Source organism: Carcharodon carcharias, chromosome 1 (assembly GCF_017639515.1).
Source record: "Carcharodon carcharias isolate sCarCar2 chromosome 1, sCarCar2.pri, whole genome shotgun sequence".
Lineage (NCBI taxonomy): Eukaryota > Metazoa > Chordata > Chondrichthyes > Lamniformes > Lamnidae > Carcharodon > Carcharodon carcharias.
In genome coordinates, this window is record NC_054467.1 from 197,827,509 (window position 1) to 197,848,986 (window position 21,478).

Below are 21,478 nucleotides of genomic sequence, written 5' to 3' on the forward strand. Positions count from 1 at the left end.
TTTGTTTTTGTTTTGGATTTCCAGCATTTGCAGTTTTTTACTTTTATCTTAAGGCCTATTAAGGCCTGTTAAAAACTAATTAAAATAGTTAAATGAACTGCCCGTCCAATCTTAAGGCTGGCAGACAGGCGAAGAGCCCAGGTGGCCTTCGCATATTTCATGAAACCTCATCCACGGGCGGGATGAGGTTTCATGAAGTTTTTATAAATTGAATAAAGTTTTCCATTAACGTTGCTTGACATGTCCCAGTTCATGTGGATCTGTCACATGAGGGGGCATGTTAATATTTTCCTTTCTGTATTTAGCCTTTAAAAAACTTTAACTAATCTCCCTGAGGGACCTCCAGGCCTCAGGGAAATTTCTGTGCTATTTTGCACGCATGCGTGAAAGAGCGCAGGTCCCAACTCAGAAAATCCCGCACATTGGGTGGGTCTTAATTGGCCTGCCCATGTAAAATGGCAGTGAGGACCTGATCGGGGCTGCCGATTGGGTACGCACCTGCTCCTGCCTGGCCCTGCACAACACCCCCACCCCCAACGGGGTTGGGGGAGGGGGGGGAGAATTCTGCCCTAAGGTTACCTTAGATATCTGCACATTACCCTAGGACTATAATCACTTATTTCATATTTCAAACATTGGGTAAAAAATAGTAATTAAAATATTGACGGCTAATTAATTCAACACTTAATCTGACTCTTCAAATTTTGCAAGAGTTTCTACCTAATTTTATACATGACCCAGAAAATTAGACAGTCTTTGAAGGTTTCTTATAAAAGTAAATTAGCGTTCTTATTTCCTTCAATACCAACAACTGTTCCATTCAATTATCCATCTAATTTTCTATTTCCCACAACAGTCCCACCAAACAGATTTTAAATTTGCTTCCATCCACACCAGCTGTTTGTGTGCCTTGGTGTAATGGCCTGCCCCTCTACCTCTTCCAATTCCGGATCCCACACAATGTAACCCAGTTCCACAGCTTTATCCTCTTGCTCAATTCTGCAAGGTCCTCCTCCCCTTGTTATTTACAGCTTAACCTCTGGGCCTTTTCAGTCAACCAGGATCTTGCCAAGATCACCACACATTCCAGGGCTGCTTCCAAGTTTTCTTTGTTATCAAGGTGAAATCTTAGTCTGCTGCTGCTGATATGGCTTTTATGATCCAGATTTTGGTACTAGGAAATTTAATTTTTTTTCACCTTGAATACACACAAATGTACGTTAATATGGACAATAAGAGCCAGTCTGTGCTCACCAATCTTATGCATCAGCATCACCAACGCTGCTAACTTCTGGAGCGTCAGAAATAGTCTGGTGGCCAATTTTGTGAAAAACACTTTCAAAGTAATTGGCAAAAGAGCCCGAGGGAGGATAAAGAGAGTTTCATTTTTTTACACAGCGATTTATGATCTGGAATATTTTTATTACATTAAATTTACTATATAAATATAAAATGAAATTATTTTGAGGCTGTGAGAAGCCTTGCTGGCCTGGTGAACCTTGTTGGAAAGTACTATATATGGGCACCAGGGAGAGATACACAAAAAAATTCAACTGTGCTCCCTCTGTTGTTGAATAGCTTGAGGTCATTCGGGGCCGAACAGAATATGAGTGTATGTCAGGACTCACGTTAGAGATCCTGTCAGATGCTGGTGCGAGTAATTTGGTTGACCTTCTTTCACTTGTTGAATGGAGCTGAATGCCAATCTTGTACAAACAGAGCTGCCAACAAAATCTGCCTCAATCCAGATAGACTGGAAAGCAGCCCAGGCAGAGCAGATTTAGCTCAGTCAAACCTAATGCCTGCAGGTTTGCATATTCTGCCTGTCATAGACAACTGGGTTCTAGATATTGTCTGAATGCCTTACTGGTTAAATGCAACAAAACTTTGAATTTCTCCATCATAAAAAAGCTACGCCTAAGCTATTTCTTGGGTTTCATCCTCAGTCCACTTTGTTTTACATTGGTTCCCATCGTTGAGCTTTCCTTTCTTTTGATTTATGTCTCTCTTTGTGAGCTGACACCAGTTTGGAATGATGTCTGACTTTCCACATTAAAGACCTTTTAGAATTGTTCTCCATCCAATGGGGCTGAGGATTGCTTCATTCTTTTGGCCTTGGAGGAGTATGCCTGTGCATCTGTGTAATAAGGTCCCAATTCAAATCTATTCATGAGAGCCCTGCCTGAGCCAGGTGAGCCCCTCTGCCAGATATTAAAGCAGAGGCTGATGTACGATGGCGGCAGGGTGGAAAACCAGCTCGGAGTCGACTGCCTTGCTAGGCAGAGAGGGTTAAATTCCTTCTTTAAGTCTTTAATGAGACACAGCTTCCTCCAGCTGAACATGGGGAGGGAGGAAATGTGGCATTAAAGGAAAAGCTGCAAAGATATTTGGTGGAATCGTCCCAGATTTGTGCAGAGTGCAATAGTGGGTGTGAAAAGAGTTCACAGAATCACAGAATCACACAGTACAGAAGAGGCTCTTCGGCCCATCGAGTCTGCACCGACACGTGAGAAACACCTGACCTACCTACCTAACCCCATTTAAAAGCACTTGGCCCATAGCCTTGAATGTTATGACGTACCAAGTGCTCATCCAGGTGCTTTTTAAAGGATGGGAGGCAACCCGCCTCCACCATCCTTCCAGGCAGCACATTCCAGACCGTCACACCCTCTGGGTAAAAGCCGTTTTTCCTCACATCCCCCTAAACCTCCTGCCGGTCACTTTGAACTTATGTCCCCTCATGACTGACCCTTCAACTAAGGGGAACAGCTGCTCCCTATCCACCCTGTCCATGCCCCTCATAACGTTGTACACCTCAATCAGGTCACCCCTCAGTCTTCTCTGCTCCAATGAAAACAACCCAAGTCTAATCAACCTCTCTTCATAACTTAAATGTTTCATCCCAGGCAACATCCTGGTGAATCTCCTCTGCACCCCCTCCAGTGCAATCACATCCTTCCTATAATGTGGCAACAGGACTGCACACAGTACTCCAGCTATGGCCTCACCAAGGTTCTATACAACTCCAACATGACCTCACTACTTTTGTAATCTATGCCTTGATTGATAAAGGCAAGTGTCCCATATGCCTTTTTCACCACCCCACTAACATGCCCCTCCGCCTTCAGAGATCTGTGGACACATAAGCCAAGGTCCCTTTGTTCCTCAGAACTTCCTAGTGTCATGCCATTCACTGAATACTTCTTTGTCAAATTACTCCTTCCAAAGTGTATCACCTCACACTTTTCAGGGTTAAATTCCATCTGCCACTTTTCTGCCCATTTGACCATCCCATCCATATCTTCCTGTAGCCCAAGACACTCAACCTCACTATTAACCACCCGGCCAGTCTTTGTGTCATTTGCAAACTTACTAATCCTACCCCCCACATAGTCATCTATGTCATTTATATAAATGACTATTTAATAGGGGACCCAGCACAGATCCCTGCGGTACGCCACTGGACACTGGCTTTCAGTCATTATAGCTGTTCTACGTGCTGGTTGCAATGGCAAGTGTTTGCACTGTGTTATACCATTCCTGGTACATCTGTCTCATTAATAATGCTAACATGGGAAACACTGCAGATCGCTGGCAGGCGAGCTTGGATTTGCCTGCCATACCATGACCTCAGCGCTTCCTTGCTTCGGGCGCTATATTTAAAACACACCAGAGCGCAGCCTACTTCGTGTCTACAGACCAGGGTTGCTCCAGGTGACAGATGGCCCCAAAAGCGAAGAAGGCGGCAGCCCCCGAATTTAGTGACCCTCCCTGGGGTGCTTGCTGGACACAGTGGGAGGCCACCGCAATATTCTCTCTACCACCACTCTGGTTGCAGGAGGTCCATTGGAGTCACCAATCCAGCCTGGGAGGCGGTTGGACTGGCAGTCAGTCCCACCAGAGCACAGAGGAGGTCAGTGCTACTAGTGCAGGAAGAGGGTGAATACTCTATCCATTCTGTCAGGGTAAGTCAACCACCTCATCATTCTTAACTCTCACACTCACAATCCCAACACACATCCACAGAGATTTCACACCTCAAGGGACAACACCACTGACTCTCACACATACCCTCACATCTCCATCAGGCTCAGATCCTCTGGAGCTCACGTCCTCATCCTGCCCATGGCTCCGCTCACCACACAAACATTCCATGCAGTGCCATGCATCCTGCTCACATTCTCTTCATCTGTTTTCACGTAGGAGAAGCTGGCTCACAACAGCAGGGAGAGGCCCCAGACTGGGGTGGAGTGGCCCATATTAGGCCCCTCACTCACTTTAAGGAGTGTGCCATCGCACTGATTAGTGACGGCATAGGCTGTGCCTGTGGCGATGGTGAGGTCGGCGGCAAACACCCTCGTAAGGATCTTGCACCCCATCATCTCTCTCTCAATACAAATGTGAGTGCTCTGTCTCCTGCTTTTGAATCTGCTGCCATGCACTAATTATCTCTAATTTGGTTCACAGGGAGCTCTGCCAAACAACCGACACCCTCAGCCAGACAATCCCTCAGCTCCATCCAGGTTGTCACCTCCAGCCAAGAGGACACCTCTTCCAATGAAGAGCTGGAAATAAGCAGCCTGGAAGACCCATCACAGTGCTTACCCACACCCTGCACCAACGCGGAGACACACACCTTGGTGGGACTTAGATCTAGAGCAGGCTCGGGTTCACAATCTGGTGGTCACCGCACAGACACATGTCCGCAGCAGGAGGAGGCAGGTTCAGCTCCTCAGTACTCAAAGGACTGCTGGGGAAGAGGCATCTGTGAGGCCTGAGTCAAATGCTGAGCCTCTGGATGTGGCCTACCAACTCATCGTGGAGGGTCAGCAGAAGGCGAGAGAACATCACACAGAGCTGTTGGATGGCCTCATAAGAATGTCATGCAAATCGGAGTGCATCTGCCTGCCCTCTGATGAAGTGGTGCCCACATGTGCTTGTATGTAGGTCTCCATGGAGAAGATGGTGGAGACTCTGGTGCAGCAGAACATGGAGATAAGCGCAGGCCTGTACTCCATCATGGTAGTCATGGGTGAGTTCCTGCAGTGGCAATGCGAGAGGGAAACACGGCACCTCAACATCCCTCCAGGTGCTCCCTCCCCTCAAGGAGTCAGGCCGGGGCCCTCTGGCACTGGAAGGGAGGAGAATCGGCAGCTGGATACCCTGGGGTCATCCACTCTGGAATTTAGGATTCTGTCCTCACCCTCTGAGTCCCCTTTGCCTGTGAACCCCTCAGCCTCATCCAATATCACCACAGAGGGAGCAGCTGGCCCACAGGAGGGCAGCTAAAGTAAGCTGGGGCCCTCAAGGCCTTGGCTTTCCAGAGGACACACGCCAAAGTCATCAGAGGCAACAGGGCCAACCATTGTACAGGCTGTCTCCACTCCTGCTGAGGATGTCAGGGCAGCAGCTAGAAGGAGTGGTGGGTCTAGAAATGTTAAGAATTTATAATCACAAATGGTTGCATTTTCTCACTTTAAAATCTGAAAATATATTCACTTCCACTGAATAATGTGGTAATGGTGTCTTTCAGTTTCATTGACAGACTTCCCGCATACTCTCCCTGCACTTCCACTCTTCCACTAGCAGTCCAGCTGCATGCAGCCAGATCATGAGTGATTCTGGAGGGAGAACTGTGTGTGTGGTAGGACCTTTCGGAGCCTTGTGCAAGCACTCTCCCACGCACACAGAGCCTTCCTCCATCGCACTCATCTCACTGTCCAGAGCATTTTCAGTGCTGCCTGCTGGGGTTCGCTTTCAGTTGCCCATCTGAGCTGACCTGCATCTCTGCCCATGCACTGACCACACTCCTGTACAGCACCTGTGCCCGTCCAACATGAGGGTCCGCTCACTTTCCATTTTTACAGCCATTGTAATCGTTAAGTTTTTGATCAACTCCCCCCACCCTATCTCTTCCCCCAATCACCTATGTCCTTTCCCCCATCACTGTCAACCCCACCCTGGCATCACCTTCCACCTCAACAAAAACAGAATTACCTGGAAAAACTCAGCAGGTCTGGCAGCATCGGCGGAGAAGAAAAGAGTTGACATTTTGCGTCCTTATGACCCTTCAACAGAACTGATTTTTCTTTACAATGAGATGGGTGAAATATAAGCTGGTTTAAGGTGGGGGGTGGGGAGGCCGGGGAGAGGGGGGAAGAGGGGGGGAGCGGGGGGAGAGAAGTGGAGGGGGGGGTGTTGTTGTAGGGACAAACAAGCAGTGATAGGAGCAGATCATCAAAAGATGTCACAGACAAAGGAACAAAAGAACACAGAGGTGTTGAAGTTGGTGATATTATCTAAACGAATGTGCTAATTAAGAATGGATGGTAGGGCACTCAAGGTATAGCTCTAGTGGGGGTGGGGGGCATAAAAGATTTAAAAATAATGGAAATAGGTGGGAAAAGAAAAATCTATATAACAGCTATGCCTGTCTCTTTATGGGGTACGTGGAACATTCCTTGTTCCAGTCCTACTCCGGCCCCCTCCCACAGGTCTTTCTCTGGTGATTACTTCGGTGCTGCTTCATGCTCTCGTTGGGACTTGGAAAAATTTATTAATTTTGCTTCCAATCTCCGCCCTTCCATCATTTTCACGTGGTCCAGCTCTGACACTTCCCTTCCCTTCCTTGACCTCTCTGTCTCAATCTCTGGTGATAGACTGTCCACCAATATCCATTACAAGCCTACCGACTCCCACAGCTATCTCGACTACAGCTCCTCACACCCTGCTTCCTGTAAGGACTCCATCCCATTCTCTCAGTTCCTTCGCCTCCATTGCATCTGTTCCGATGATGCTACCTTCAAAAACAGTTCTTCTGACATGTCCTCCTTCTTCCTTAACCGAGGTTTTCCACCCACGGTCGTTGACAGGGCCCTCAAACGTGTCCGGCCCATCTCCCACGCATCTGCCCTCACGCCTTCTCCTCCCTCCCAGAAACACGATAGGGACCCCTTGTCCTCACTTATCACCCCACCAGCCTCCGCATTCAAAGGATCATCCTCCGCCATTTCCGCCAACTCCAGCATGATGCCACCACCAAACACATCTTCCCTTCACCCGCCCTGGCGGCATTCCGTAGGGATCGTTCCCTCCGGGACACCCTGGTCCACTCCTCCATCACCCCCTACTCCTCAACCCCCACCTACAGCACCTCCCCATGCCTACACAAAAGATGTAACACCTGCCCCTTCACTTCCTCTCTCCTCACTGTCCAAGGGCCCAAACACTCCTTTCAAGTGAAGCAGCATTTCACTTGCATTTCCCCCAACTTAGTCTACTGTATTCGTTGCTCCCCATGCGGTCTCCTCTACATTGGAGAGACCAAACATAAACTGGGCAACCACTTTGCAGAACACCTGCGGTCTGTCCGCAAGAATGACCCAAACCACCCTGTTGCTTGCCGTTTTAACACTCCACCCTGCTCTCTTGCCCACATGTCTGTCCTTGGCCTGCTGCATTGTTCCAGTGAAGCCCAACGCAAACTGGAGGAAAAGCACCTCATCTTCCGACTAGGCACTTTACAGCCTTCCGGATTGAATATTGAATTCAACAACTTTAGGTCTTGAGCTCCCTCCTCCATTCCCACCCCCTTTCTGTTTCTTCCCCCTTCCTTTTGTTTTTTTTTCCAATAATTTATATAGATTTTTCTTTTCCCACCTATTTCCATTATTTTTAAATCTTTTATGCCCCCCCACCCCCACTGGAGAAATACCTTGAGTGCCCTACCATCCATTCTTAATTAGCACATTCGTTTAGATAATATCACCAACTTCAACACCTCTGTGTTCTTTTGTTCCTTTGTCTGTGACATCTTTTGATGATCTGCTCCTATCACTGCTTGCTTGTCCCTACAACAACCCCCTCCACTTCTCTTCCCACCAACCCCCCACCCCCCCCAACCTTAAACCAGCTTATATTTCACCCCTCTCCATTGTAAAGAAAAATCAGTTCTGTTGAAGGGTTATAAGGACTCGAAACGTCAACTCTTTTCTTCTCCGCCAATGCTGCCAGACCTGCTGAGTTTTTCCAGGTAATTCTGTTTTTGTTTTGGATTTCCAGCATCTGCAGTTTTTTGTTTTTATCACCTTCCACCTCCCCACCATCACCTACCAACCTGAACCCTTGACATTCCAGGATGTCCAGGTGAATGTGCACGTTTCCCACCTTCTAAAAATCCCACTGCCATCCACATTCACCTTCCCAATCACCTCCTTCCCCACCCCCTGGGTCCGTGTCTGCCTCCGGGTTCTCATCAACCACCCTTGCTGTCCTTTCTATGGCTAACGATGCACCTTCAACCACCCACCCTTCCAGCTCCCTCTGCCCACTCTCACACTCACCATTTCCTCCTACCACACCCACCCTCAGCTCATTCCCCAGGAGGCAGTCATTGACTCCACAGACCCCTCCCTTGCAAGTTCACCTGGACATTCTCAGCCCTTACTCCGTCCTCCACCCTTACTCCCTCCTCCCCCCAGACACCTTCCCCCTCCAAACTCCTTCCCCCCTCCAAACTTCTTTCCCCCTCTGAAATCCCTCCCTTACAGTTACCTCCTACCTCCCCACTTGCTGCATTCGCACCATTACACCCTCCTCCCCCCTCCCAACCTCACCCTCCCCGGTTCACCTTCCTCTCCCAGCCACATCTAGATTTCCTCTCCCATCACCCCTGACACACATTCTGTTCCCACTCACAGCTAGACTTTCCTCTCTCCACACACACCACCCCCCCCCAACCCCAGACCACTCTCCGAACATCTGTAGAAGCCCACGGCCAAGACTGTGACATTCCAAGCAACCCAAGACATCGACAGAGCCTTCCCACCTTCCTTCGCAGTGGAGCCAGGCCCATGAGAATCCACCCAGCTTTCGATGCACATGTTCCTCCAAGGTCCTGTAGCTGTTGGCCTCCAGCATCTTCTCCTCGGATGTCCTTGACCTGAGAAAAGCCCTAATGGTGAGTCCTGACTTCTGTACGTCGCACATGTTCTGGGCAGGTGTGTTTTCCTGCGGGCGTAGTAGTAAATCGGTCGAGGGGAGACAATTACGGTAGGGCCTTACTTTACATCCTATTACCAGGATGCAAATCGGGTTCAGGCAGACCTCCAGCAGGATTGGCGTTCCTCCATGGTGGACATGATCGGATGGTCCCGCTGTGCTTACAAGCTGGCGTGAAACCAATTTTTGGTCTTCTCGCCATATTGTACCCCTCACCGCCAGCCATTGTTTGGGGCTCCTGCAATAAATATCATTCCATAGTCCTCAGCCCCGTCAAATTGGACCAAACCATGAAAAACATTGGCACTCTGTTCATCCCAGACCTGAGCTTCCAACCCCAATTGCTATTCTACCACTACGGCAATCTATTTGTATCCATTCACTTCCATCACTACCTCAATAACATTGAACTTTTTAAAAAATCATTTATGGAAGGTGTGCTTCACTGGCTGGGCCAGCATTTATTGCCCATCCCTAATTGCTCTTGAGAAGGTGGTGGTGAGCCGACTTCTTGAACCGCTGCAGTCCATGTGATTTATGTATGCCTACAGTGCTGTTAGGGAAGGAGTTCCAGGATTTTGACCCAGCAACAGTGAAGGAACGAGGATAGTCAGGGTGGTGGGTGGCTTGGAGGGGAACTTCCAAGTGGTAGTGTTCCCATGAGTCTGCTACCCTTGTCCTCCTAGATGGTAGTGGTCGTGAGTTTGAAATGTGCTATCTTGTGAGTTCTCGCAGTGTATCTCATAGATGGTACACACTCCTGCTACTGTGCATCCTTGGTGAAGGGGGTGAATGTTTGTGGATGTAGTGCCAATCAAGTGGGCTGCTTTGTCCTGGACGGTATCAAGCTTCTTGAGTGTTGTGGGAGCTGCACTCATCCAGGCAAGTGGAGAGTATTCCTTCACATTCCTGACTTGTGTCTTGTAGATGGCAGACAGGCTTTGGGGAGTTAGAAGGTGAGTTACTTATCACAGGATTCCTAGCTTCTAACCTGCTGTTGTAGCTACAGTATTTCTGTGACTATTCCAGTTCAGTTTCTGGTCAATGGTAACCCCGAGGATGTTGATGGTGGGGGAATTCAGTGATGGTAATGCCATTAAAGGGTCAATGGTTAGATTCTCTCTTGTTGGAGGTGCTTATTGCCTGGCACTTGTGTGGCACGAATGTTGCCACTTGTCAGCCCAAGCTTGGATATTGTCCAGGTCTTGCTGCATTTGGACATGGACTGCTTCAGTATCTGAGGAGTCGCAAATGGTGCTGAACATTGTGCAATCATCAGCGAACATCCCCACTTCTGACCTTATGATGGAAGGAAGGTCATTGATAAAGCAGCTGAAGATGTTTGGACCAAGTTTGGAAATCCTGCAGTGATATGCTGGAACTGAGATGATTAGCCTCCAACAACCACAACCATCTTCATTTGTGCTTGGTATGACTCCAACCAGTAGAGAGTTTTCCTCCTGACCATCTTCCCATTGTGTCCAGTTCTGCTAGGGCTCCTTGATGCCACACTCTGTCAAATGCTGCCTTGATGTCAAGGGCAGACACTCTCACCTCACCTCAGAAGTTCAGCTCTTTTGTCCATGTTTGAACCAAGACTGTAATGAGGTCAGGAGCTGAGTGACCCTGGAAGAACCCAAACTGAGCGTCGGTGAGCAGGTTATTGCCAAGCAAGTGCCGCTTGAAAGCACTGCTGGTGACCACTTTCATCACTTTGCTGATGATCGAGAGTAGACTGATGGGGAGGTAATTGGCTGGGTTAGATTTGTCCTGCTTTGTGTGTACGGGACGTGCCTGGGCAATTTTCCACATTGTCGGGTAGATGCCAGTGTTGTAGCTGTATTGGAACAGTGGCAAGTTCTGGAGGACACTTATTCAGTGCTATTACCGAAATATTGTCAGGGCTCATCGTCTTTGCAGTATCCAGTGCCTTCAGCCATTTCTTGATATCACATGGAGTGAATTGAATTGGCTGAAGACTGGTATCTGTGATGCTGGGGACCTCCGGAGGAGGCTGACATGAATCATCCACTTGGCACTTCTGGTTGAAGATTGTTGCAAATGTTTCAGCCTTATATTTTGCACTGAAGTGCTGGGCCCCTCCATCTTTGTGGATGGGGTTATATGTGGAGCCTCCTCTTCCAGTGAATTGTTTATTTGCCCATCACCATTCACGACTGGATGTGGCAGGACTGCAGAGCTCAGGTCTGATCCGTTGGTTGTGGAATTGCTTAGCTTTGTCTGTCACTTATGCTGTTTGGCAGGCAAGTAATCCTTTGTTATAGATTCACCAGGTTGACACCTCATTTTTAGGTATGCCTGGTGCTGTTCCTGGCATGCCCTCCTGCACTCTTCATTGAACCAGGGTTGATCACCTGGATTTATGGTAATGGCAGAGTGAGGGATATGCTGAGCCATGAGGTTACAGAATTGTGTTTGAGTACAATTCTTCTGCTGCTGCTGGCCCACAGCACCTTATGGTTGCACAGACTTAAGTTGCTAGATCTGTTCGAAATCTAATCCATTTAGCACAGTGGTGGTGCCACACAACATAGGTGGAGGGTATCCTCAATGTGAAGGCAGGACTTCATCTGCACAAGGACTATGTGGTGGTCACTTCTCCCGATACTGTCATGGACAGATGCATCTGCAGCAGGTAAGTTGGTGAGGATGTAGTCAAGTATGCTTTTCCCCTCACCACCTGCTGCAGACCCAGTCTAGCAGCTATGTCCTTTAGAACTCAGCCAGTTTGGTCTGTTGTGATGCTACCAAGCCACTCCTTGGGGATATTATTGAAGTCCCCCACCCAGAGTACTTTCTGCACCCTTGCCACCCTCAGTGCTTCCTCCAATTAGTGGTCAACATGGAGGAGCACTGATTCACCAGCTGAGGGAGGACAGTACATGGTAATCAGCAGGAGGTTTCCTTGCCCATGTTTAACCTGCTGCCATGAGATGTCATGGGATTCGATGTTGAGGATTCCCAGAGCAACTGCCCCCCAACTCTGCTGGGTCTGTCCTGCCAGCAGGACAGGACACACCCATGGATGGCAGCAGTGGTGTCTGGGACATTATCTGTAAGATATGATTCCATGAGGATGATATATCAGGCTGTTGTTGACTAGCCTGTGAGGCAACTCTCGCAATTTTGGCACTAGCCCCCCAGATGTTAGTAAGGAGGACTTTGCAGGTTGACAGGGCTGAGATTGTACCTAGGTTGATGCTGGGTGGTCCATTCCAGTTCCATTCCTTTTCCAATTTTCTGTAGCAGTTTGATACAACTGAGTGGCTTGCTAGGCCATTTCAGAGTTACCACTTTGCAGTGGGTCTGTAGCCACGAGGTATAGGTGAGGACAGCAGATTTCCTTCTGAACCAGATGGGTTTTTACAACAATTGTTTCATCAGACTTTTAATTCTAGATTTTGATTGAATTCAAGTTCCACCATCTTCCATGGTGGGATTGGAACCCAGATCCCCAGAGAATTACCCTGGGTCTCTGGATTGCTAGTCCAGTGAAAATACCACTACACCATCACCTCCTTCATACTTTTGTCATCTCTCATCTCAATCATACCAATGCTTTCTTTCTTGTTTCTGTTCTTCATAAATTGTAAATTGCCAAAACTCAGTCACTTGTATTCTGTGCTACAACAACAACCTTCTCCTATAGCAGCCTTCAATCCTCAGATGCTGGTCTTTTGTGTGTCCCCCTCCTTTGCCCCACCATTAATGGGTGAGCCCTCAGGTAGGCTCTCTGCAGTTCCTGCCCTAAACCCTTTCACAAAACTCACCTTTTCATCAAGTTTTCAGCCTCCACTTCACCTCCTCCTTGGCTTGGTGCCTGTATTTTCTATCCTTTTCCATTTGTGAAATAATTAGGAATCTTTTTTAACATTTAAATTATTCAAATGGCATGTTATCAAACTAATTGTCATGACATTGCTTTCTTGCAACACATTCATTGATAATCTTTAAAATATGAATGAAATTAGTGAACAGCACAAGAAAGTCTGCTGTTCCTCTTTAAGACACCCTAAACTGGAAAGTCACCTTTAATCCTGCACTTTGTTCCCACCACTGTATCAGTGTTACACAGCGTGTGGAATCGCATTACAAACTGTAACTCTCCAGCAAAAGCTTATTTTTTGCCTGGCAAAATAATGCAATGTGGACACAAGGACAGACTATCACCTTTAATTGTTAGTCAGTATTTAAGACAGCATGTCATTCATTTGACGTTGAACAGAGAAAGCATTCGAGGAGGCAGAGTCATTGAAACAGGCCTTCAGAAGGGTGGTTACTGCAGTTCCTAATGTTAGTGAGACCACAAATTAGCTAAATAGATTTTGGAGAACTATAAGGGTTGGCTGTGAGGTCACTGGAGGCGTTCTATGTTAAATCAGAATTGTAGAACACCTTATATAATGCACAGATTATTGTTTCTGGTACTGGCTCAGCTTTTAACAACTGGTACATGTGACACAAATCCAGATCCTGAACATAAAGAAAAACATGAAGGTAAGACGATTTGTTCTAAAGATACGAAATGTTATATCTTGATTGATTTAAACAATCTCACAAGGAGGAACAAATTGATTCTGCAATCTCAGAAATGTACTTTCAGCAACTAATTGTTAACTTACAATGTCAAAGTGCTTTCAAATGAAAAGGAATGGAAATCTAATGACATTTAATATTTTAAAATTATATTTTGGGATTTTCTGTAAATTTTAACAAGGGGTTTAAAGTACCCAGTTACCAAACTATCCAGTTGAATGTGGTATTCAAGGGCTGCCTGATGTCTAAAGAGTATAAAACAGTCTGACAGGATCTTTGTATATAGTTTTTCCAAACTACAATCATTCCAGGTCGTTGAGACTCAAGAATCACACTCCAGAATGTAAATTGAGCCTGCAAGTACGAATGTGTTTCGTCATGTATAAATGGCCATTTTGTTCCTAGTATTTGCCATTATTAATTGTTTCTGACCATATGCAATATGTGCTAGTGTTCCCACAAAAACACTTTTCACCAATGGTCACTTTTTCCTGGCTTTTTATGTATTTCCCGGTAATGACATACACAAGGCTCTAGACTAGTATTTAAATCATTAGGCCGTTAAGGGACTTTCATTAAAGGTGTATGGATACAAGACAATCTATGAATAAATTAGTATATTCAAGTGCATAGTGTACAGAGAGAGTAGCCTATTTTTCTCTTTTTGTCTTTGCAAAGTAATATAGATAATAACTTTGCTTTGTATATAGAGACACCAGCAACTAAGGAGAAACAGAACAGTACGGGTCTGTGTTCACACATATATGTATAATATATATATATATATGAAAATTTATATATATATAAGATACACAAAGTAGAGGGAGCACTAAATTGTTGGAGGCACCACCTTTTGGGTGAGAAAATACCATCTACCATTCTCAGGTGGATGTCAAAGATCCCATGGCGCTATTTGAAGAAGAGCAGTCAGGTTCTCTTGGTATCCTGACCAACTTAACTTCAACGGGTTTTTTGGTTATTTGTCTTATTTATGGAATCTTATTGTGCTTGCTTAGTCTGCCACATTTCCTTACATTAAAGCAGCGACTACACTCAAATGTAAGTAATTGTGAAGCATGTTAAGATGTCTTGAGGTAATAAATGTGGTGAGTAAATAAGACATAGCTATGTATATATAGTACAACACTGCACCTAGCATACATTTCCTTCTTTCCTTCTTAATGCTTTTTTTTTGGCTGTGCTTTCTCTAATGTTTCTTCTCTACCTCTCTTTCCATGTTCTCTTTTCCTTGCTTGGATCTCTCTTCAATTCAAGGACCCAAATTGGTGGAATAAGGTCCTTATGCTTTCTCAGTGAACCTTTAAAACTGTCAGTAGCTGTTTTGAAACCTGATAGGATGGTAGCTCAAACCTTGGAGGACTTGTCATGCTCTTATCCACACCTCTTTTCTCACTTGTCTAGTGGGATGCTTAATGGAGGGAACGCCAGGGAAAGGTGCAGGCCAGTGGTATCTATAACTTGCTAGTGGTGTTACAGCTGCAGTTTCTAATAAGTCAATGAAAGAACAACTGTGGGCTGTCCGAATCATAATGCCAGGGGCAGGATTTTTGGGTCGTCGGGTGGGCGTGGCAGGCGGGCCCTGGGACAGCCAGGAAACAGTCTGCCTCCCGTAATTGGCCCCAGACCACGATTTCATGCTGGCTGGCCAATTAACGGCCAGCCAGTATCAAAGGCGGGCTGAGAAGCTCAGCGCTACTGGGGTGGGGGCGGGAGGATGGCGGGCACAAATGCCTGAGTGGGGGAGCGCGCACTGAAAGCTCTCTGAAGGCAGGGAGCTGAAGAATTTTAAAATCAAAAATAAAGATTTTTAAAATCTGAAAAAAAAGCCCTAACTCACAATAATGCTAACAGAAAAAAAAATTCTGCCCAAAAATTTATATTTATTTTTATTTTAATTGTGGAAACTTCGTCCCTCCCGTGAATGAGGCTTGCTAAAAAATTAAAAGGCCGCCTGGTCGATTCACCCACCTGCCAACCAAAAGGTAGGACTGGTGCAAAAAATAGGTTTAAATTAATTGATTAAGGGCCTTTATAGCGCTCTTAATTGTTGGCAGGTGCACTGCCAACTCGCACACGTACCCACGCGAGTGCGTGATGATGATGGGATGCTTGTCCGACGTCACTGCACACTATTTTATGCCCGATCAGGTTGCGTGCATGCCCGCCCCGGGATGTAAAATCGTGCCCCAGGGTTCAGGTTCCTGCCATACAAAGGTGTATGGAGGACAGTCACAGAAGCTCGGATAATAGTCAACTGATGATAATAATAGTTATTAAAACTGTATGGTTAGATGAAGAAAGGTGGGAGGAAGTTCATGTGGAGCATTAACGCTGGTATAGACCAGTGTATTAAAAAAAGAGAGGAAGGGATAGACCAGGAACTTACAGGCCAGTCAGTCCTACCTCAGAAGTTACTAGAAAGAATTTTGAGGGAAAGAATATATTTGCACTTGGAGAGACATGGATTAATCAGGGATAGTCAGCATGGATTTGTTAAGGGAGGGTTGTGTTTGACAAATTTGATCGAATATTTTGAGGAGGTAACCAGGAGTGCCGATGAGGGTAATGCATTTGATATGGTTTACATGGGCTTTAGCAAGGCTTTTGATAAGGCCCCTCATGGCAGACTGGTCAAGAAAGTAAGTGTCCCTGGGATCCAAGGCAAAGTGGTATATTAGATCCAAAATTGGCTGAAAGGCAGGAAGCAGGGGGTGATGGTAGAGGGATGTTTCTGTGACTGGAAGTCTGTTTCCAGTGGGGTTCCACAAGGCTCTGTGCTGGGGCCCCTGCTGTCTGTGGTGTACATAAATGATTTGGACTTAAAAGCAGGGGGTATGATCATGAAGTTTGCAGATGACACAAAAATTGGTCGGTGGTAAATGGTGAGGAGGATAGCCATAAATTGCAGGAGGATATCAATGGATTGGTCAGGTGGGCAGAGCAGTGGCAAATGGAATTCAACCTAGAAAAGTGTGAGGTAATGCACTTGGGGAGGGCGAACAAGGCAAGGGATTACACTATGAATGGTAGGACACTGCAAAGTACTGAAGATCAGAGGGAGCTTGGTGTATATATCCACAGACCCATGAAGGTAGATAAGGTGGTTAAGAAGGCATATGGGATACTTACCTTTATTAGCCGAGGCATAGAATACAAGAACAGGGATCTAATGCTGAAACTGTATAAACACTAGTTAGGCCACAGCTGGAGTACTGCGTGCAGTTCTGGAATCCGCATTATAAGAAGGATGTGATTGCATTGGAGAGGGTGAGAGCAAATTTACCAGAATGTTGCCTCGGCTGGAGGGTCTGAGCTATGAGGAAAGATTGGATAGGCTGGGGTTGTTTTTCTTGGAGCAGCGAAGATTGAGAGGGGACCTGATAGAGGTGTATAATGTTATGAGGGGCATAGATAGAGTGGATAGGAAGGCACTTTTTCCATTAGTAAAGGGATTAATAACCATGGGGCATAGATTTAAGGTAAGAGGTAAAAGGCTAAGAGGAGTGTTGAAGAGAAATCTTTTCACCCAAAGGGTGGTTGGAGTCTGGGACTCGCTGCCTGAAAGGGTGGCTGAGTCAGAAACCCTCATAAAATTTAAGAAGCATTTAGATATTCACTTGCATTGCCATAGCCTCCTGGGCTAGGGGTCAAGTGCTGGAAAATGGGATTAGTGTAGTCAGATCTTTGTTGACTGTGTGGACATGATGGGCCAAATGGCCTCCTTCTGTGCTGTAAACGTCTATGAGTCTATTAGTTGGGTTGAAAGGCTTGTTTCTTTGCTGGTGACATTGTTACTCCATGTGAAACGTTCCAGTCTATAAGGTAATTGGTAAATGAATCCTGCTGCTAAAAATGCAAGGGGTAAGCACAGAAATGATTCCTTTCATTAACACGAATTACTCTCCACATAAACCTTCTATTAATGAATGATGTTTTTTCTTAGTTAAATAGAAGTACATGCCTTTCAATATTCAAAACTTATTCTTATCTTTCCAACAATTCTTTAAAACATTGGTTGGCTCTCCCTAACAGTCACAGGGCTATCATCTTAGCATTATTAAGGACTCTGTAGAACTAAAATATCCCATTGTGCATTTGGTGCAGAGCAACTTCCATGGTTATTGAAATACCAGGATCTGAAAAAGTGCCTAATCTCAAAATAGAAGAGAAACAATTTATATTTGTTACTAAGGGTAGTGAATGTGTGGATGGGCTGCCAAGAGAGGCAGTGCAGGTTGTTTATATCAGCAAATTCAACAAATAAGCATCTGCCAAAAAATTTGAGAAACAGGTTTTTTCTAAAATTCATTTGTAGGTTGTGGGCGTCACTGCAAGACCAGCATTTATTACCCATCCTTAATTATCCTTGAGAAAGTGGTGGTGAGCCATCTTCTTTAACCACTGAAGTCCAGCATGGGATATCACACCACCTTCATCATTATGACCATATATGGGATGGGGTATGGCATTTATTGGGGACAACAGAAGCCCCGCCCAGCCTGTATCCAAGATAAAAACAGAAATTGCTAGAGAAACTCAGCAGGTTTGGCAGCGTCTGTGGAGAGAGAAACAGAGTTAGCATTTCAAATCCAATATGACTTTGGAGCTACCATGTTGCCAGTTGGAAATTAAAAGCAAATGGATTTCTGCCTTTTTCTTATTAATTTCACATTGCAATTGAGAAAGGCTCAAGCACCACAAACTGTAAAAGAATACACGTTGCACTGTGATTACTGAAATAGCTATACTATTTCAAATTCCTGGAACTCCCTCTCCAACAGCACTGTGGGTGTACCTACACCACATGGACTGCAGCCGTTCAAGAAGGCAGCTCACCACCACCTTCTCAAGGGCATTTAGGGATGGGCAATAAATGCTGGCCTAGCTAGCAAAGCTCACATCCCATGAATGAATAAAAAAAACTATTTTGTTTTTCAAGATTAATGCAACAAAATGACAATTTATATTTACAAAGCATTTTTAACTTAATAAAACATTCCAACATGCCTCCAGGAGTGTATAGAGCCATATTTAACATTGAGCTACATAAGGTGATATTAGGGGAGATAACCAACAGCTTGGTTATACAGGTAGGTTTCAAAGAGTCTGTTAAATGTGGAAAGAGAGGTAGAGAGGTTAGAGAGGAAGTTCCAGAGCTGAGGCATTTTGAAAGGTTTTAGGGTGGGGAGAGATTACAGAGATAGGAAGGATTTGAGAACAAGCATAAGAATTTTAAAATCAGACCATTGCTTAACCAGGAGCTAATATTGGTTGGCAAACAAAGGGATGAAAGGTGAACAGGGCTTCGTGCAAGTTACGACATGGGCAGCAAAGTTTGGATGACCTCAGGTTTACAAAGAGGTAGAACGTGGGTGCTCAGCCAGATGTGCTTTGTAATAGTCTAGTGGCCTGGAATTTTCCGGTCCTGTTGGCTCGGGTGGGGTGGGGGGGGAGCCGAGGTGGGGGACACACAATATGGCGAAAAGGCCAAAAATAGGTTTCACACCGGCTTTCACGCAGGATCACCTGATGGTGTCTGTCATGGCGGAACGCCAATCCTGCTGGAGGCCGGCATGAACCTGTTTTGCGTCCCACTAATGGGATACAAAGTAAGGCCTGACCAGAATCGTCCCCCCCGTGCCAGATTTACCATTGCAGCAGCAGGAAAACATGCCTGGACAAGTGTAACATGCAGAAGTCGGGACTTACCATTAGGGCCTTGCTCATATTGCCGACATCCGAGGAGCAGAGAATGCTGGAGCCATACAGCTACCAGACCCTGAAGGAACATGGGCTCGCTGTCTGGGGGGATTCTCATGGACATGGCCGTTCCATGGAGCAGCTCGTGGAAACTGGGAGTTCTATGTTGATGTCTCAGGTCTGCTTTGGAATTTTATGGTCTTGGCCATGGGCTACGAATGATCGATGAGCGGTGGGAGGGGAGGTTCTAGGTGTGACTGGGAGACGAAGGTGAGGGGGTTGGGAGGCGTCTGGGGAATAAGGTTGGAAGGGGGTAGCGAGGGTTTTGGGAGCATGAGGATGGGAGGGGAAGGAGGGAGTATGGGGAGGATGTTGTAATGGAAGAGAATACTGCAAGTGGGGAGGTAGGTGTGAGAGGGAAGGAAGGTGTAAGGGAAGGAATTCGGAGGGGGGAAGGAGTTTGGAGGGGGGAAGGAGTTCAGGGGGATGGAGGTGTTCAGGAGGAGGAGGGAGTAATAGTGGAGGAAGGAGTAAGGTTGGGGTTGTCCAGGTGGATGTGCAAGGGAAGGGTCTGTGGAGTCAAGACTGCCTCCTGAGGAGTGAAATGAGGGTGAGCATGGTGGGAGAGAATGGTGAGTGTGAGAGAAGGCAGAGGGAGTTAGAGGGGTGGGAGTGTCAGGGTGTATTGGTAACAGTAGAAGAGACAGCAAGGGTGGCTGATGGGGACTTGGAGGCAGACACGGACCCTAAGGGGTGAGAAGGAGGAGGTCAGGGAGGTCAATGTGGATGGTGGTGGGATTCTCGGGAAGGTAGGGACAGTGTACGGTCACCTGGGCATCCTGGAAAGAAAAGAGTTCGGGTTGGTAGGTGATGATGGGAAGGTGGAAGGTGATGCCTGGTGATCGACAGTGATGGGGAAAGGATATAGGTGACTGGGGAGGGAAAGGACAGGGAGTTGAGCAAAAATTTTGACAACGGCCATGGTTTTCAAATGGAAAGTGAGCAAAGCCTCATGTTGGACGGGCAGAGGTGCTGCATGGGAGTGTAATCAGTGGGTGGGCGGAGATGCAAGTCAGCTCAAATGGACAACTGAAAGAGAACCTCAGCAGGCAGCACTGAAAATGCTCGGGACAGTGAGTGTGTGTGATGGAGGAAGGTTCCCTGCATGGGAGAGTACTTGCACCGGGCTCTGGAAGGCCCTGCCACACACACTTCTCCCTCCAGAATCACTTGTAGTCCAGCTACATGCCATTGAACTGCTAGTGGGTTGGGGGAGGGTGGTGCAGGGGGAGGACTCGTGAAGCCTGTCAATGAAGCTGAAAGACAGTGGCAGTAGATGAGGTTGAGGGGATCACAGACAAAGGGGACTTGCAGGGAGCTGACAGATATCCTGAGTGGATGAGCCAGGGGTGTCCAGCTGCTGCTCCTCCTTTCAGGTGCCCGAGCTCCCCAGCCTGACACCTTGACAAAAAGGAGCACCTGGAGGGACGTCGAGATGCCCCATTTCCCTCTCATGTTACCACTGCAGGAACTCACCCATGGCTACTGCAATGAAATGCAGATGTGCACACATCTCCGCGTCCTGTTGGACCAGGGTCTCCATGGCATTTGCCATCCTTCCCATGGAGATCTCCATACAAGCACATGTGGGCACCACTTCATCAGAGGGCAGGTGGACGTACTCCTCCAACATGTGTGCCACTCTGTTGAGGGCTTCCAACAGCTCCCCTGCCTTCTGCTGACTCTCCAGGATGAGTTGGAAGGCCAAATCCGGAGGCTTGCCATCTGACTCGGATCTCGCAGATGCCCCTTCCCCATCAGTCCTCCGAGTACCGGGGAACTTGGCTGAATCTGCCTCCTCCTGCTGCGGACACATCTCCCTGCGGTGACCACCAGATTGTGAACTCAAGCCTGCCCTAGATCTAGGTCCTACCAAGGTGTGTCTCTGCACTGGTGGATGGTGTTATAAGCACTGTGATGGGTCTTCCAGGCTGCTTATTTCCAGCTCTTCAATGGAGGAGGTGTCTTCTTGACTGGAGGTGAGGACATGGATGGAGCTGAGGGACTGGCTGGCTGAGGGTGTTGGTCGCTTGGCAGAGCCCCCTGTGAACCAAAGTAGAGATAATTAGTGCATGGCAGCAGAGGCAAAAATAGGAGAGAGAGAGCACTCACAGTTGCATTGAGAGAGGGATAACGTGGT

The 21,478-nt window shown here is 46.8% G+C and overlaps 1 protein-coding gene across 2 annotated transcripts in view; it reads left to right on the forward strand.

Moving 5' to 3' along the window:
• Nucleotides 1-13,253: 13,253 nt before the first annotated feature.
• ca9 (carbonic anhydrase IX) overlaps nt 13,254-21,478 on the forward strand; it is a 132,568-nt gene continuing 124,343 nt past the window's right edge. Inside the window, exon 1 of one of the 2 annotated variants that reach the window (XM_041195565.1) lies at nt 13,254-13,518. In XM_041195565.1, coding sequence (XP_041051499.1) covers nt 13,392-13,518 — 127 coding nt within the window. In that variant the 5' untranslated portion in view covers nt 13,254-13,391. The remainder of the gene's footprint in view (nt 13,519-21,478) is intronic. The other variant, XM_041195574.1, reaches the window with a different exon arrangement.